At 39.9% G+C, this 18,151-nt stretch overlaps 1 protein-coding gene across 6 annotated transcripts in view; it reads left to right on the top strand.

Moving 5' to 3' along the window:
- The window catches only part of tanc2b (tetratricopeptide repeat, ankyrin repeat and coiled-coil containing 2b), a 148,868-nt gene that overhangs the window by 63,221 nt on the left and 67,496 nt on the right, over positions 1 to 18,151 (top strand). For all 6 annotated transcript variants that reach the window (XM_034120017.1, XM_034120015.1, XM_034120019.1 and 3 more), the window contains 2 exons: positions 5,632 to 5,703; positions 9,652 to 9,831. In XM_034120017.1, coding sequence (XP_033975908.1) covers positions 5,632 to 5,703; positions 9,652 to 9,831 — 252 coding nt within the window. The remainder of the gene's footprint in view (positions 1 to 5,631; positions 5,704 to 9,651; positions 9,832 to 18,151) is intronic.

Below are 18,151 nucleotides of genomic sequence, written 5' to 3'. Positions count from 1 at the left end.
ATTTAAAGGAGTTTGCACAGGACCACAAATACAGAAGGCTAATCATGACGCTTTAAAGTTCTATTTGTAGATAATTGCATGGCGCTAGGAAGAAAATGTCAATAAAATATGTCCTTTTGAATACTTTTCTCTTAGTTATGGGCTTGTCCTGTGGTATTAGTACCTTAAACTAACCATTCTTCGATATGCACTGAGCAGGTGGTGTTTAGTGACTTATTACTGATTACAGACTCGACTATAAAAGCTTGATATCTTAAATTAGTTTGTTCAAACAAGTCCAGTTTAATGTTTGAAATTCGTTTTTATTTCTGTGTATAATTAAACTATTCATCAGGCACTAGAAGCATTCAGAAGTGTCTGCTTCCCACACAGTACATCAGTTTCTTTGCTCTAATGCTCTTCTTGTAAAAGAGTAGGATACACGCATTAAATCAGAGCCGATATGAGCATTGTCCTAAACGCAGTTAACAGCTTGTGAAACTGCTGCCTCTGCTCCCCCTCCCGCTCTCACTCTCCTTCATACTGTTCTGCTCAGCCCACCTGCATTATGCTCTCCCCACAGACTCACAACAACTAAGGTCCATAACGTATTGTCCCTCTACTGGGAGCCCTGAATAACTGCTGCCGTTTGTCCTCCCTGTAAAGTGAGGCTGCTTAGGAGTTGACAGGATTCTCTTTTGGAAATGTATAAATACAGCTAAAACAGTTAGCGCCTTGACAATGTTTCCCTGATGTCACATTTTCCGGCCACATTATAGGCCCAGAGAATTTACAATAGTTTTTTTATTATTTCGAGATTTTCTGAAATTGATTACAACTGCGTTTCGTTATGCAACCGTATGCTACTCATCTTTTTATTTTCTAATGCTTTAATGTCAACAAAACATTATACCCAAGCATGTTAACAGTGTTTACATCCATCAATTCCGATATGATTATAGCCATGGAGGTGTTAGACTTTTTGACCTTTAAACTGGAGTTTGTGTACGTTATAGAGAAAAACCTATTGAAACCAGGGGCTTTAATAGAAATATACTATTATATCTGGCTGCTGCTCTATGACTGATGTGTTTTTGTTTTTCTATATCTGGAATATTTGCAGTCCTGCTGTGTTTCCTTCACATTTTCATTTTGCCTTTCAACTATGATTGAAAAGCTTGTTGATCCCACACCATAGGTGGGCTCCTTGCCTTGCTCAATGTTAGTAACCCAAAACAATTTTTTCATACAATTTAAAGTTCAGATGACTAAAGTTTAGCAGATCTGTTCAGGATTAAAGTAGAACCCCTCTTTGACTTGGTTGAAAAAAACATTTGTGGTCTCATCTTGTTCAAAGGTTCTTAATGTATGTATTTGTGTGTTTGTACACTATATACATTACACGGGTATATGTTGTGGTCTGGATGAAAGTGGTTTCCTATTGTTATACCTTGGCAGGATATCAAAACCCTCCACTTCCTGTGGTAGCCCAGAGCTGGATCACTGCAGTCATAAGAAGAAAGCACTCTTCTGACAAAAGACTGTTTGTGTGTGTGTTAGCTTACACCGAAGCTGATGCTAATGAAGATGTCTGCCAACTGTACAGCTGAGCAGATGTCTGTGCTCTCATATGGCTCACTGCAGCTCACTGTGGTGATGTGATTCATTAAGATGCTCCACTTTGTTGAGAATATGATTAAATCCAACCTAAATGAATGTCAAAGCAGAGGAGCACAGTGTTTGTCTGGGACCAAACTAACAAGCCCACAGTGCAACATTTTGCATACATGGTTTGAAAATGAATGGATTGGTTGATTGACAGCAGGAACGGTGATCAGGCAAAACAAATAGTTTTAAAGACTTTAACATGGGCTCTATTGGTTAATTGTTTGGTCAACAAAATATCAGAAGATAATGAAAATATTTATGTATATCCTAGTTTCTTGAGTCTAAGTAAACATGTTAAAATGTATATAAAGATATTTAGTTTAATATGATATGAAATAGAGATAATTTTCGATAGTCAGCAGCACACTGAACCACTCGTTGGCATTTACCTTTTCCAATTTCAAACTTTTTTTCTTTTTTTTATAAATGACTCTCAGTACCCCTGCTCACACACGACCACTCCATGTGATGTATGGTACGCACATCCATTTTTTATTTGTGTGTGGGCAACCATGTGCTGCATAAATGTCATTGTGTTTTATCATCCTATAGCTCGCACATGATCCCTCTATTTCATCAGGGTTTATATGGATTCTAGGAAGTTTAAAATGTAAATCTCTAGAGAAGGAGTTGTTAAATAGGGTTCTAGGATAATGTAGTGCACCTTATTAGAAATGAGTCATTCATTGCACCAAACCCACACAACTATTTATCATTCTGTCTACGGAGACGTCATGCATTGAAGGTGTGCAAAGTACAAAAAGGATTTCTGTAATGGTCAAATACTACAAAGTGAAAAAAAGGATGAAGAGTCTTCATGACAACTCATAGAAGATATTTTCTTAACCTGGAATGTTATTTTTAGAGAATGGGGGATCAGTTGGCGTTGACATGGATAGTGCAGGTGTTTAATTAGGGGTTGCTTCCTGAACATTGACAACAAGTTGGCATCACAGCATCATTAAGGCCCCACAGTATCAGTAAGGTAAGAAATAAAGCCACAAGGAAGTGAACGTAACACACACAGAATCATAGACTGTCAGTGAGGGAAGTCATTTAGCTGAAGGATGTTATTTTCTTGGCTCCTAATATCAGGGATGTGTCTCAGTTATACGCCTCAGTTGCAATTTTCCTTTGCTGGCTTTTTTAACGGGCATCGATTGAACTTTTTGGGGCGAGTCTATTAGTTTATTTTATTAGTGTGACAGGATCAATCAGTCACAGAAAAAGAACCAAATCCATTTCAAATCCTAATTCGTTCCAGCTACTCTCCTTCAGAGTAGTTATTCCAAGATTTTGGACATGAAGATCAAACCGCTATGAGCAACTAGTGACAACTTAGCTGTCTCTCTTCTATTTTTACCAAAGGTGATCACACAAAAGGAGCCCGCTTTATAGCAATCACGCCTAGACAGTGCCTTGGGAAAGAAGCCCTTTTTTAGAGGCGAGGTCACATTGAACACTGAGAACACCAGCAGGTTCATCAAAGTCAGTCTGGGCGATAATGATGGTAGAGTTCTCCGCCATGCTCCATGGGATCCCTATCAGATGTCACACTTACTTCTCTCATAATGACTCTTTGTCCAAGTGCGAAATTGGCTTGCTCCTTTGACATCCTAACACAGCACCGTGGCATTACAGCTCCAAAGAATAGCCAACAGTGTAAGTGCACCATTATTTCTTGGGTTTTGGACATGGTCTTTTAGCTTCAGCGAGAGCAAAGCTTTGATTTTCCAGCTGAATAGGATGTGGTTACAAAGTGCAGATGGTCTTTTCTGACTGGGAATCGACTACCGAGTTCAGTTGTATTCTTGTGATGTTGTTGACCGAGTTGTTGATAGATGTTCTGTAAGGAACTAGAATGATGTCCACTGTTTGTCTCTGCGGTTGGGAAGAAAAACACGCCTGTGTCTTCTGTCAACCGTAGGTCCTCCCCTTTCGTGTTGCCTGCTCAATAGGCCATTGATCTGTGTGGCAGGGCATTGTACTGCGATCGCTTGTAACAAGAGAGCAATCTGCACAGCAGAAAAGAAGCTTTCTCTTGTACATAAAAGAAGTACAAAGACGTGTTTGCTAAGCCTGAAAATAAATGGTAGTTGAGAGAAAATAGGCACTAAAGAGGTAAAAGCACATTGGTGATGTGTGGAATTTTTCCAAAACCTCAACAACAGAGTTATTCAAATTGGAGGTTACACTCAGAATTGTCATGTTGTGGGTGGAATGTAATTTAACCTGACTAAATTGATTTATGTCCAGCTTTTTTTTTTCACACCAAAGCTGTAATTCAGTATGTGTCACAATCAGATGTACTGTTAAAATCACCACACACCTTAAGAAGATTAGTACCAAGTAATTGTCTGATCTATTGTATCCAATTCTCCAGCTTTATTGTCCTTTGTTCATTCAAATGATTAACGCTCCAGATATGACATTTCCAGCAACTCGACTGGCTTGATGACAAGCGAGCCGCTTCAAACGTCACCTAAGGTGTTCATCAGATCCGCTGCAGGAGCGTAGCAAGGGTGCAACATCTATTACTGTACATCATTGAGCTTTCCGCTCACAACATCACACTCTTCATGTGTGCATGCCTTGATTTTCATGGCTCAGTGTGCAAGCGTCGCTCATAGCTAGTGCGCATCATCTTCAAAGCACGTATCGATTTTCACAACATTGATTTTACTAGATGATATGGCTCATCGACTATACGAGGTGAGAAGCTATTTTTGGTGGGTTCTGTTGTTGAACATACAAGTAAAGAACATTTTGGCAGCAGGATTTATTGTTTTTTGTTAGAACACCAAGAATAACAATTGCTGACATTTTCTCAAAAACACTCCCAAATGACATGTTTTGATTGCATAACATTTCACACTTTGTTGGCATGCCTATTCATTTGAAGCCTCCTGACATGGTGGCTCAGGTCACGAAGCAAACTCCTATAAATCCTCGGCAGTGGACTCCATTCCACAATCAGTGTCAATCTGAGGCTGGCCCAGTTCTCACACAATCATGCCCCAAGGCTTATTCTATCTTTCCATCGACAAGCTTGATCCGTCCACCAGCGATCCAATCTACCCTGCTGTGTGGCTCCTGGCACACTGTGTTAGTCTGCGATGAGAGAGATAATAATTGAGTGCATGTTTGGGTTTTCTGGGCTTATAGTGAGCTGTGTGATTGAAATACAATGGAAGGGCTTGCTTTAATATAGTGTTTTCTACTTTATGCAACAATCTTTGACTTATCTACTCCCAAAAATCCATCCACTGGCTTGGACTAGAATTCATGCATCCTCACAGTTTAGATGTTATTATTAGCTCACTTTACTCCAGTGGGAGGTTTTGATTCTGAGTATAAATCATGTGTTCCTCCTCTGCTGGCCTGTCGTGCTTTACAGCAGATCCTTCCGCACTCGAACAGGATTATGAAACAATCCCCCGATGACACGGACTCTGCTGGCCAGTGATGCCGCCCCCCTCCCCCCCACCCCCCCCCCGCTCATTTCAGCTCCATCCACTGTGGCTAATTCTGCCTGCCTGCTCCCTTGGGCGTAATTGATCCTCATATTATTAAGCGTATGTGAATCTATCGTGGGGAAACGCCCACTGTTTTACTTCTCGCTCATTGAAGCAGAGAGCCCAGTGAGCTCAACCACAGGACTCTCTGCATGCAACAATGGCTGTAATGTCAAATACATTGTTTTCTGCATGGGCAGACCTTGGAAATGGATGTTTAGTCTAACAATGGGGAGCCGGAAGACGTGGAGTGTGTCTGAGCGGTCCTCCTTCCTCACCATAAGGAGCCGCTTGGTCCCAAAGAAGAAGGGTGCGGAGGGTCTGTGTGTGAGCAGCATGCTGGGGGTCCTGCGGGCCGACAGCTGGCTGATCCCAGAGGAGGAGATGGACTTTCTGTTGACGCCTTCGTCACCCTTCCAGAACTACAGAGCCCACTCCTTATCTTTCTCTTTCTGCCCTTCCTCTGCAGATGGCGGGAGCGAGGACTTGGCAGACCCCCGCTCGCCCGGTCTAGACCCTCACCTGAGCCACATCGGCCAAGGTAAGAAAACTGAAATCTGTTTTTGATGTAATTTTTTTTATATATTAGTAACAGCAGCATCATAAAAGTTAATAAGGGATATATGCAATAATGGTTCATTTACTAAATTAACCAACTAACTATTTTCTATGTGACAAACCGCAAGAACTCTCACAGTGTAGACACTACAACTGAACCCACAATAGGGAATCACTTCAAAATGACATGGGGGAAAAAGACATTGAATATAAATATATATATTACAAGAATAGAAGAAAATCACAGCACGTATTAAACCCCAAAGAGGCTACATCAGTTCAGCCTCAGCGCATCTCCTTAATGACCACAATTGTTAATCAGATAATGGAGATGTCATACATCATAATTTTGTAACAAATATCAAAGTAGAAATGTTCAGAGCTTTATAACCATAAAATGAAATGAAGTATAGGGCAGCAAAACAAAGTATATCAATTATTTGGAAATGTAATCACTAACCTTCAGCAGAACAATTGTGGAGAGAAAGAAACGTCATATTGCAACTGGGAAAAATGATATCCCATGTTAATATGTTACTCTTTAAATTTCAAGGGAAATGGGGCACATTTCCCAACCAATATACAGCCCCTCTATTTTCTTATGTAGAAAAAATCTATCAAAGCAAGTTGAGAGGTAGCTGTATGTGTGCCATGGTGTTGAGTGGGATTGGAATGGGTTAATGTTTTAATATTGAGCGTGTTGACAGGAAAATAAAAAAAATTCTATAAAGAAAACCTCTTTTCCAAAAAAAGAAAAGAAAAAAGTTATTGGTAGTAATATGAGCTTTACCCCTCATGAAATATAGTATTGCCTGCAAAAGCCATCTGAGCACCTCACCAAAACTTGTCTATTTTGTTGCTTATCACGCAGTGTACTGAGCCGTACCGGGCGTGGGTGTGTATTATGTGAGTGAACGAGGAGCAGAGATTCTAGGAAACAGCGTGCACTCTCTTTGCCACCTTTACCTTCTCATTTCCTGTAATACCTCTCTCTGGGCGCTCTCTTTCCAGACTCCATTTCTTCTCTCTTAATGTTTCCAGAGCAGAAACCCATGGAGGCCTTGTTTGCCAGTTGTATTTTATATTATGGCAGAAAACTTTACGACTACTGGAAACAAAGTTATATTTACGAGGAGGGAACTGTATTCATTTTATTTTCCTGCCTGTACATCTGAGTTACTTCTAGGGGAAAGGTGTTTATCAACAAGGGGAATATGAGTGCTTGGTAGGAAATGTTTTTGGGCAATTATAATTTCACGTCGCCTTTTTTTCCCTCCACCTCTTCCTGCATGTTTTGAGTCAAACACTTCCTTGAGTATCTATTTGCATTTATTTGTATGCAATGAGTGGCCCTTAAACATGTCTCTTCTCAAAGTCTAATATAAAACACTGCCATCGCTTCCTTCATTTGAATTCACCACTAAGGTGTGACTCCCTCTCATCCTTGAACATCACTGTTTGCATGAGTCAAGATTGCGTACCAATAAGTGCTTGATTTTGTACCTTCTTAAAAGGTATATTACGTAACATTGTCACAATAAAAAAATGTTATACCCAAGGAAATATGTCATTTTGAGCTACAACCCAGTTGCATGTGGTAACCTGTAATGGCTTCACCCCCTTTAGTGCATTTGTCAACATCGTAGTTGTCTGCCAGAAACTGATAAATTGACTTTTTATCTCATTTTCAACCACATTTATAATATACACTTTTAAGATATGGTCGTGTTTAACTAATTATCTAACCAGATAAAGGATCTTTGTCATTGGACTACATTTCATTTCGAGTTTTAAGAGAAACTAGCTAAGCAAACATTAGCTGCAGGCAAACGGCATCTGAAAAACACTGATGTTTTTACATAAAACTGCTTTATCAGTTATGTTCTACCAGTTTTAATCATCAGATCTGTTCGTTTCAGCGATAAGGAGACCTCTAGAAATATTTTCGGGCTCCTTGTCAAAACGTTGAGCAATGAAAAAATCTCAACTGGGAGAAACAGACTCAAATGTTAAACGACCATTATCCAATGCTACTTGACGATCCCACTAACCCTCATATGTAGTATCACTTTAGATTTTAGGGTTATTAATTTCAATGAAGATTACTTACATTTCCTTACCTTAATGAATAAATAATGTATGCTTGTTCGGAATACCAAGTCCCCCTTTGGTATTCACGGTAGGCTCTGCATGCATGAGGAGAATTTCCATGCTCGGGGATGTAACCACTGCTCCGGCTTCTGTTTTTTGCTTCTGCACTGACATTCCCCAGTGAATGGATGGACTGCATCCAGCACTTCTGGAGCCACAGATAGTCGTGTGTGTGCGTTTGTTTTTTCTATACTAGTGTATTTGCATTAAAACAACTGGCCCCATCCTAACCGTCACACAGGCTTCCTCTGGGACTTGTCACGGATTAGTTTCTGATAATGGCTTCACGTCTCAGCGTGGCGGCTGCCGTCTGATGCGACACTGTTGCTTGACCAGTTGGTTTTACAGCTCCGTCTGCAGGGACATGAGCCAGAGCTGATTCACAAAATGGATGTTGTGTTTGCAGACAGCTGGCTGATGGGACATTTAGTGTCTGAAAAAAGTTCAAGCCCTAATTTTTGTAATTTTTGGTTTTGGAAGAAAGGGATTAAAATGGGTGGGGTAAGTGATAGAGATGGGTTGTTGTGCTCCGTCTGTAATTACGGCTCATTGTGAAAGCTTTTTTTTTGTGAATTAAAAGTGCTTTGGTGATCATTACTGGGCTCTTTTTCTAGTTTGTTTAAACATATTTCAGATGGTTAGAGAATCCTCCTTTGTTTATTAAAATGATTGGGTATTGTGTTACCACGAGGCCCAGTGAGCTCCGGTAGGCAGTAGTTTATTACAGTGACTGTGAACGGCACGTGTTGCCTTCAGGGCTGTTCTCTCTACTGGGTCACGCCAATCGTTTTACACCCGATACTGATGATGCAATGCATGGACCAGTCAGAGGTACTGTCAGAGTATTCATATCCACACATTTGTTTATGTTCTAAGTTGCTTCAGTTTGTTCAATGTGAGTGGTTTTTCTGATTTGTTTTCCGATATCTTATAGACAAAAAATCACTAATAATGGAATATTGTAGCCCAAAACACAACCTCTGTGAATCATAGAGTAAAATATCTTGAAAATCCCAGGCATGGGGTAATATATAAAAAACAAATCTGGTCAAAAATAATTACAATAGTTGATATTATACCGATAATCATCCAAATGGCCCTAACACATCAAACTAGAGTAACTTACAGTACAGTTTATTTACAAATATGTTAAAGGGCCCTGTTATGATCATTTATACTATAGGTTCATATTTGGATTTTGTGCCTCTACTGTGACATTTGTTTTTCTCCAAAAATATCTAATTTCACCTGAAACAAGGTGAAAAGGTTGGTTCCTTGGTTAACTGCTAAGAGATGGAACATCCCTTTAGCGCAAATGTTACATAGTGATGTCACTATGTTATGGAAGTAAACAAATGTCTACAATGGAGGCATTTAAGGCAGAGTGTGTGTGTGTGTGTGAGAGAAACTCCCTCTGGTGTTGACTCTGGGATTTGAGCCTTTGCAGACCTCTTACCTGCACATAAACCTATATAACATGCTACAGGAAAGGGAAACCCAAAAAGGCATAATAGGGCCTCTTTAACTATTAATCTGATTATGGCAATTCACTAAGTATCAGCAGAATATCTCATGTTATTCTTATTAATTCATGATAAATCAAGGCAGAAGGATATTGAAAAGTCTACATCAGTGACATTATACCTAAATATATATCAGTTCTTAACATAGTTAAATTAAGTGAAGTCTCTGTGCTTTTTTGCAGACACTGACTCCCAACAGTGTCAGACTGTTAGAGCAGAGTGAAGCATCTCATCGTGTTCTCCCTCCCATCCTGCAGGTGGCAGCTTAGACAGCGACTGTGCCTTTGAAGGAGACTACGCTGTGCCGCGGATCTCCATGACCGAGGGCATGCAGCACATTCGCATAATGGAGGGCGTGTCCCGCTCGCTGCCCTCCTCCCCGCTGCTCACCCACCAGACCATCAGTGTCAGGCTGCAGCCCGTGAAGAAGCTCACAGGTAAACCCCCTGCACTGAACTCATAAAGAGTGCAAGATTTGAATTAGTCCGGGAGTCTTGTCACATTTGCACGAAAGAAAATCCCACAGCCGACAGAAATGTGTGCTAAACCTGGTTTAAATGAGTCTTGTTCGCACATCCTCGTCTGTAGCTGTCCTCCCCATGGACTCATTGTGCTAATACAGCCTCCCTTAACCCTTCACTGTACCACTGTAAGCAGAGACCCTAATCCCAAATCACACACAGGAAATTAAACATATTTTCGTAAGGAAAATAAGGGGGAGAGGACTGGATACTCCCCTTGAGGGTTGTCAATAATCAGAAATCAGTCATGGTGTAGCTCACCCACTTAATTTGCAAATAAGAAGAAGAAACGCCAGGCTCAGTCGTGTTACAATTTTGAATTCTTGTTATCACTAAAGGACTGGGAGCTGTGGCCTCCTTTTGTCCCTCTTCTCTTCTCCCACCACTTATCGCCTCCTTCCACACTGAGGTCCGCCTCTGTCTCCCCATTACCTGGATTACGAGGCTGTGTCATGTTCCTTCTGCTTTCATTTTGGAGGTGGATGGCGGCGGGTTTTGGTACGCAGGGCACGGTGGTCATCCAAAGCTCGCTCACTGCTGCTGTGCTGGATTTCAAAATGAAATATTGACATTGCAGCTTCACCCAATATCAGCAGTGAAGGAGAATAGCAGTGGGTGTGCAGGACTTGATTCAGGAGTCGCCACTAGGGTGCACCAGCCTCTCAGATACACCGCATCATAAACCATTTCTGATCTGCCGGGGGGAATCATTAATTTTGGCATCACACAGAATGATTTATAGTCTCTCACGGGTCATTTCAAGTGTGGGTTTTGCAAGAGGAAACTCAACCAAAACTGATTTTCTTTCATTCTACCTGGGTGTGCCTCACCACAGCCAGAGAGCTCTGTGTGTGGCAGGATCCTGCAGATCTTTAGAGACTTTCTTAGACCAAGCCCATTTTTTTATTCCTCGCTTTGCTTCTCCCTGCTGTTTGAGAATCCATCTTTGCTCCATTAGTATTTTGCCTTAACTTCATATTTTGTGCCAGCCTAATTTGATGTATCTACACTTTCATCTGCGTGAGTCAAAGTGATTTTTTTAGATTGTCAGCGTGTATGTGAATCTGTAAATGTGTGTGTGTGTTGATGGCTGTCACAGAGGAACATGTGTAGCTCGATTAATGACAGCTGCCTTATTTGTTCTATTCTTATTTCACAGCTGACAGAGGGAGAGGTTTGTTTGCAGTTTTGTCAAACGTGTCATCCCTCTGCTTGTTATATTTTGTCAGGTGCCTCTAGTTGCGAAGGCTGCCTTTGTATTTTTAGATTTTCTATCTTGGGAATTAGGGATCCTCTTATTTCAGGTTTGTGTGATTTGTTATTCCTCTGCATAATTTTTCCACTTACACTTTTGCGCGCATGACAGTGAGATACATGTATTTGTCAGGATTAGCCCGTCACTGTGGTAATCCACCCGGATTTATGTCTCTGTCACATCACCTATTGTGTTTTATATAGTATTCTGTTATTAATAATTAGGCCTTTGACAAAAGACAACATAAAACTGTGCTATCTTTTACAGCCAGTGTGGCCCCACAGGACTCAAATCTGCTAGTCATAAAAAATGAGTGGCTCTAGGGCAGCTACTAACTTTTATCAATCAATCAATCATATTTTATTAGCCCAATAACACATTTGTCTCAGGGGGCTTTGCCGGGTGAACAGCATGCAACACCCCTTTTAGACCCCTGCAGCACACAAGAAAAAGCTCCCTTCTGTCCATTAATCAGCCAAATATATTCTCGATTATAGCTTGGTATATAAAATGTCAGAAAATGTGTGAAAAGTGTCAATGCCAGTTACTCAAAATCCAAGGTGGTATACCCGAAAAAAAAAGATATTCACTTTATAATATGATATTTACAATATAAAACAGAGAAAATAACTAAATCTACGTATTGGAGAGGATACTGTAAAACAGCATTTTTGCCCATTTTTATACAAAACACCACCAATAATCAATTACCAAAATAGTTTTATTTTTCGGTCGATTGACAATTAGTTGCATCTCTAACTGGCTCTAGGGCTTGGCAAAATATCAATATCTTTGTGTTAGGTCATAAAAATGGTGATATCTGCAATCTTATTTCTCTACAGCCCTATTGGCTCCATTACAAACCTGAGTTCTTCTTTGGTTATTCCTCAGATTGCATGTCAAAATGTAATTTCACGACTTATAGGAGGTGACCCTCTCTCGCATAAACACGTCTGGCTCTAAAACAACACGTACAAAAATGTCCCCAAGTGCCCCAGGTCCCTCAAGTCCTCAAAAAGTCTGCGCTCAAGTGGCATTGAGCACCAGATTGTACTCCGCCTCAACCACCCCGGCTTTCTCACCCTTTAATTAATTCAACTCAGTGCCACTTCCTGCACAGCTTGACAGTAGCGAGCGTGTGTGTGTGCTGCGTCAGAGGGCAGAAACCCCTCCCATGGCAGAGATGGCAGAGGTGGGAGAAAGAGAGGTGGCATATGAGCACATTAGAGAGCAAACAGCAGCAGGTCTAAAAGGCTGCAGCACTTTGATCCTCCCCCCCGTCCCCTCCCCCTCAACCAATCTCCCGTGGTTCCTCCGCCAACCGCAGTCTCTCCTCACCCTCCTGTGGCACAGTGCTGGTGCTGGTGAGGACTTGAGTTATTCAACCTCAAGGCTCTGATGGAATGAAAACGCTATGAAAGCGCTGACCTTTTTAGAGAATCATTGAGTTTCTGATTTAATCCCCTCGGCCTGCATGAAGACTCTCAAGGGGGCCCTCAGTGCTCGAGGGGTCAACTTGACAAATAGGTTGGCGAGGAGGCAGGAGGCATTCTGTACCGTGTCATTGCAGGTCACAGGTTGGAAAATCCTTATTTTATATATGGACAGCAAACTATCTTAAACAGTTACTCTGTTTGACTGTATTGTCTGATATGTATGTAAAGAGAAAAAGGAGTAGTCATGCCTCTACGGGAATGGAATAAGTAAGTTCCAGTGACACTGACCGATACTCAAATGAACAAAATATAGTACCTAGATAGTGTTTTTCCATAGACACATAACCTGAGCCAAATGAAATACTTCTATAATACAATACATACAGTACAAATAAAACAGTTAATACAACGTATAGACTTTATTATATATAGATTAACATAACATATAAGATAACACTACGTTCTAAACAGTTAAAGAAATTCTGAGTAAATAGACCTTTTTATTTGAATTGGCTTATTGTCATTACAACGCTGTGGAGAGATTGTATGTATGTGTGTGTATGTATGTATGTATGTATGTATGTATGTATGTATGTATGTATGTATGTATGTATGTATATATCAGGGATGCAAACTTGTCACCTTTCGGCGAAATTCGCCGTTTTGAATCCAAAATAGGTCGTTTGTGTGATTCATGTAGATCTGCAATAAAAATATTTGTGGGGTATGCGGGGGGTCTGGGACCCGGAGTAATCTGTGGCCGCGAGCTGTTATGTGCCATCATGACACGCATGGTGTTATTTTTATATATATTATAATGAAGCGAGAGCTGTGTGCTCGAGTCTTCCTGCCTGTCGGCTCCGCTCATGGATGTATAATAAGGCTCTGCTGCTCCGCGATGATGGTCTAGCTTAATAGCTACATTACCTATGGGTGCGTTCGTTAATATTAACAGTGCGGTCCGGAGTCACTGTGGCACAGACTGGACCGCTGGTGAACAACTGTTAGAACCAGTGGCGTTTTCTCCCGGAGGCCAAGGGAAGCCAGGCTTCCTCTGTTTTTTCGGATTGTAGTTATAATTTAAATAAATAAATAAAAATACTTTGTTTTGTTTTCGATAATTCTCCTTTGCTGTGTGTTGCTGCCGGCCCGTCTCTCCCCCACTCTCATTGAGTATTTTACGAAGAGTGAAACAAACAGCGCCCCTCTGAATCGGGCTTCCCTTGGTGAAAAAAAATTGAGGGATTGACCAATCAGATGAGGCCCACGTGATGCCCCTGCCAACCTGTGATTGGCCAGGGCCATGCCAAGGGAAGCCAGCCGCCTCTGGCTTCCCTTCAGAGGCGGCTGGCGGCTTGATTGGACACTGCCATCCAATCGATCACCTGAATAGATGAGATTGTTTATATTTTTTAGTTACTTTTGGACTACGGACTGAGCTAATTACAGAGACGAGGACTGTTGCTGCACTTGCCGTGTGTTAGAAAGGGAAGGGAAGAGAAGGGAAGAGAAGGTGGACTATCGCATGCAAATGTTTCTGTACATAATTGTTTTTGAATTCATGTGTTTCATACACGCCTACTGATACTTTGATGTGAACGTAAAACTTTAAAGGTCTCCTGATTTACTTTGTGAATGAATGCTTCTTTTTTGTGGGGGGGGTGGGGGGGGTGTGTCTGCATAAATTAATAAGAAAATGCTTAAATTAATAAGACGAGAGAGTTTCGGCTGGAGATTGCGTGCGGACCTGTCGGTTAGATAACAGGCGTGTGCAAGTCCTGCATCTGTGTGATACAAATGTGTGTAAAATGATACCGGGCGCTGTAATCACTCATCTGGTTACGTTATTGACCACCCCCCCCCCCCCCCCCCAACCCAAAAAAATGGGCTTCCCCTAAATGTTTCCCCACGCCACGCTACTGGTTAGAACGGGCCGTTCAGGTGTTCAGAGCAGAGCTCCCTGACCTGAGCGGCAGAGCGTGATGTGCACTGAAACGTGTTTCTGTCGCAATATTATTTAAGGAATCGTTGAGCTAGCTAACTAGCATACATTGTCACTATCTGCTAACGTTAGCTTTAGCCTTCGTTTTCTAATAGTTTTTTTCCTAGGCTATAAACGGAGGTGGTATAAGTATAGATCTTGTACTTGAGTAAAAGTAGAAGCACTCAGATATTGTACTTGATTAAAAGTAGAAGTACTCAGATATTGTACTAGAGTAAAAGTAGAAGTACTCAGATCTTGTACTTAAGTAAAAGTAGAAGTACCAGAGTGTAGGAACAATCCTGCAATCAAAATGTTCCTCAAGTAAAAGTAGAAAAGTATTATCATCAAAATATAGTTAAAGTAGCGACAGTAAAAGTATTCATTGTTCATTGGTCCATTTCAGAATAATATATATGATATGTTTTATAATGATTGATCATGAAAGTGTTCTCAAAGCTGGTAAAGCTGCAGCTAGTTTGTATACTGCAGGGTAGCTTGTGAATTTACTCCAGGTGGAACTAAAGTCTGATTTAACACTTGATTATATTTCACATCATTCATCCACATCTGTAAAGTAACTACAGGTATTAAATACATGTAGTGGAGTAAAAGTACACCATTTACCTCTGAACTGTAGAGGAGAAGAAGAACAAGCAAAACATTGAAATACTTAAGTAAAGTACAAGTATCTCAAAATTGTACCCAAGTATAGTACTTGAGTTTATGAACTTAGTTACTTTACACCACTGGCTATACAGATGGAAAGACTAAGCCTTGCACAGAGGCATGAAAATACATTTTCAAAATGCTCAACAGTGCTGCCAAAATTATACATGCTTTTATACATTTCTATTAGATGTGACTCTTTGGCGTTTCTGTTATTATTAACTGCTTTAGTTGTTCTGACTGCTAAAATCCTCTGTTATTCCTCATTTTAAAGCCGATATTCCGTGGGGTCGTGGGGCTCGGATCCTTGTCACCTTTTTCATACCTGATGAGTTTGCATCCCTGATGTATACATACAGTTTTGCTTTGAAAGTAGATTTGTTTTGCCAACATAATTTCCATCAGGTTTAATAAAACTGAACTAACAATAATATTTGAATACTTTATTAAACCCCTGGGAAAAGTGTCTTTTAATCCCCCTGCCTTCCAGAGAGGTCAGACTAACAGTCAGGGGAGAGTTTGTGTGTGTCCAGCAGCAGTGCATAGTTATTTAGTACATTTACTCAATTACTGAACTAGTTGTACAATTTCGAGGTACTTTAACTTAAGTATTTAAATGTGCTGCTACTGTATACTTTTATCGCATAGGAAAATGTGTTATCTTTACTTTTTTACAGTTATTGAGGAGTCAAGTTACTTTTTAAATTAAGATTTTACAAGCAAGTAATTGATCAGATTATAAAATAAGATCCATTATTATACATCAAACCATAAAAGTTGACTGAATTAGTTAAAGTTATCTACAACGTGATTGATGATATTACAAACATTAAACACACATTAAAGTATGACTGACATATGAACACATGAAAAATAAGTATACTATTCTATCTATTCTATAAATAGTATAGAATAGATAGAATAGTATAACACTGTCAGTTTCCATTCTGCATAATGAACACTTTACTTTTAGTACTTCAGTTACATTTTGTATGCAGGATGTTTTTGCGGTATTGTTATTTTTTCTACAGTAAACGTTTTTTCTAAGATCTTTTTAGAGCTTGGTGTCTTAAAGATTGTGATTTCTACATAATTCATTAATGTTCACTTTTCCCAAGTCATGATATCATTTCTGCTTCCTTTTGTGCACATGAAATCAGAAGTTCTCAGCTAGTTTCAGATATGCAACATTCCTTCATCTTGATGCGTTTTTCACAGATCCTCCGGACCGCTCAGTGTACATTGTCTATATTTAGCGCGCAGTTATCTAAGACCATGAGTGGCGATGATTGCTCATTCTCTCTGTGATATCTGCGCGGCTGATAGTTATGAGTTGTAATCACTGATTGCTTATTTGTTCCTCAATAAACCCCTCACTCAAGTGTCGGCTCGCCAGAGACCATCGCCCCAGCTGATTGATTGTTCCCGCTCCACTCTGCTACATTTAAAGGGAATTATTTCAACATCTCTCCCCAGATTACACTGCTTTCCCCTAATTAATGGCAGCAATCAATACAGTTACTCACTCCCCATGGATTGCCACATAAAGGTAGGACATTGCATTTGGCCTTAAAACCTGAGAATCTGCTTGATTTAATTACAACGCCTTATTTTTCTCTCTGTCTCGCTGCAATTATCACAGTAATATGAGTAAATCTAAAATCTATTGTCTCCCTGGTATGGACTGATATGTGAATAAGTGGCACTAGTAAAAATTATTTGTAAATGGCCACATGATGCCTGCATAAAAAACGCTCAGCAACTGCACAGTGTGCTGAACTGCTGAGTCAGGTTTTACAGCTCATTGTGTGGATTGTCTTAAAGGATCCACATTAAAACAGAGCTCTGTTAAATGTGCCTGTGTAATTGTTTGGTGGTATTAAGCGTCCAATTGGAGATGACAGGATCACTTGTTGGCATATTTCTCACACAGATACAATGGACTATAATAAGGTTTTATTCTGCTTTATAGCCCTCAGCTAAAACTCGTGTTCAGGCACATTATTTTGGGATTTACAAAAGCGACATCTGGAGAAATGAAAGGTATCATTACCTGAAGTAGTGGATGAGACGAGTTGTGGAAAAGGCTGGTAAAACTAAATGGTTCTACATCCTAACTAAATGCTTCATAGCTTTTTAGAGATATTTAATGGAGAGTAGGAGCGGAGGTACCCAAGAATGGAATGAGTTGCTACATCCAGACCTTTTTTTCCTTATTTTCTCACAAAAAAAACAAGCATCTCAATTGAATGTCAAGTGTGAGGATTTCCTTTTTTTCTTGGTGTTATTGCATGGTAAACTTGATATCTTAAGGTCATAAATCATATCACATGTGTTTCATTGGTTGATGGAGTTTTGTAGTTATCAATATATTTATGTTTTGTCTACTTTTCTTAGCACTTTAAAGACTTCTCATCCATTTTGACATATAATCGGAGGTTCTTCATACAGGGCAGGTATACATATTATAGAAGTACTAATACTACAATGTAAAAGTATTTTCTGCTTAAATGTGCTACTTGCTTTATTATTAGCAGATATACTTTACATATCAAGTTTTTATTATAAAGAATAAAAGGTTATAATACATTTGTGTATATGTATTTTATTACTGGATGTTTTAATGCAACAATTAGTAATAAGTCCTTTAAAGTTGTAGTTAATTTTAACAGCTTGAAATGCTATTGGACCATTTATTCAAACCAATGCATCATTTGAATGTGAGATCTGAATCTGCAAAGTAACCAGGTTTGCCAGTTTATGGCTTATTTCAGTATTTATGCATATATAACATAACTGTATCAACACTTAAACCCAAAATACTTTCTACATCGTATAAAAGAGATAAAGGCTATGTTACAGTAGACTTCATATCGTGAAATCTGGACTTCTCCT

The sequence above is a fragment of the Trematomus bernacchii genome, unplaced genomic scaffold (assembly GCF_902827165.1).
Source record: "Trematomus bernacchii unplaced genomic scaffold, fTreBer1.1, whole genome shotgun sequence".
Classification (NCBI taxonomy): Eukaryota; Metazoa; Chordata; class Actinopteri; order Perciformes; family Nototheniidae; genus Trematomus; species Trematomus bernacchii.
This window is presented reverse-complemented; position numbering and strand designations above follow the sequence as displayed.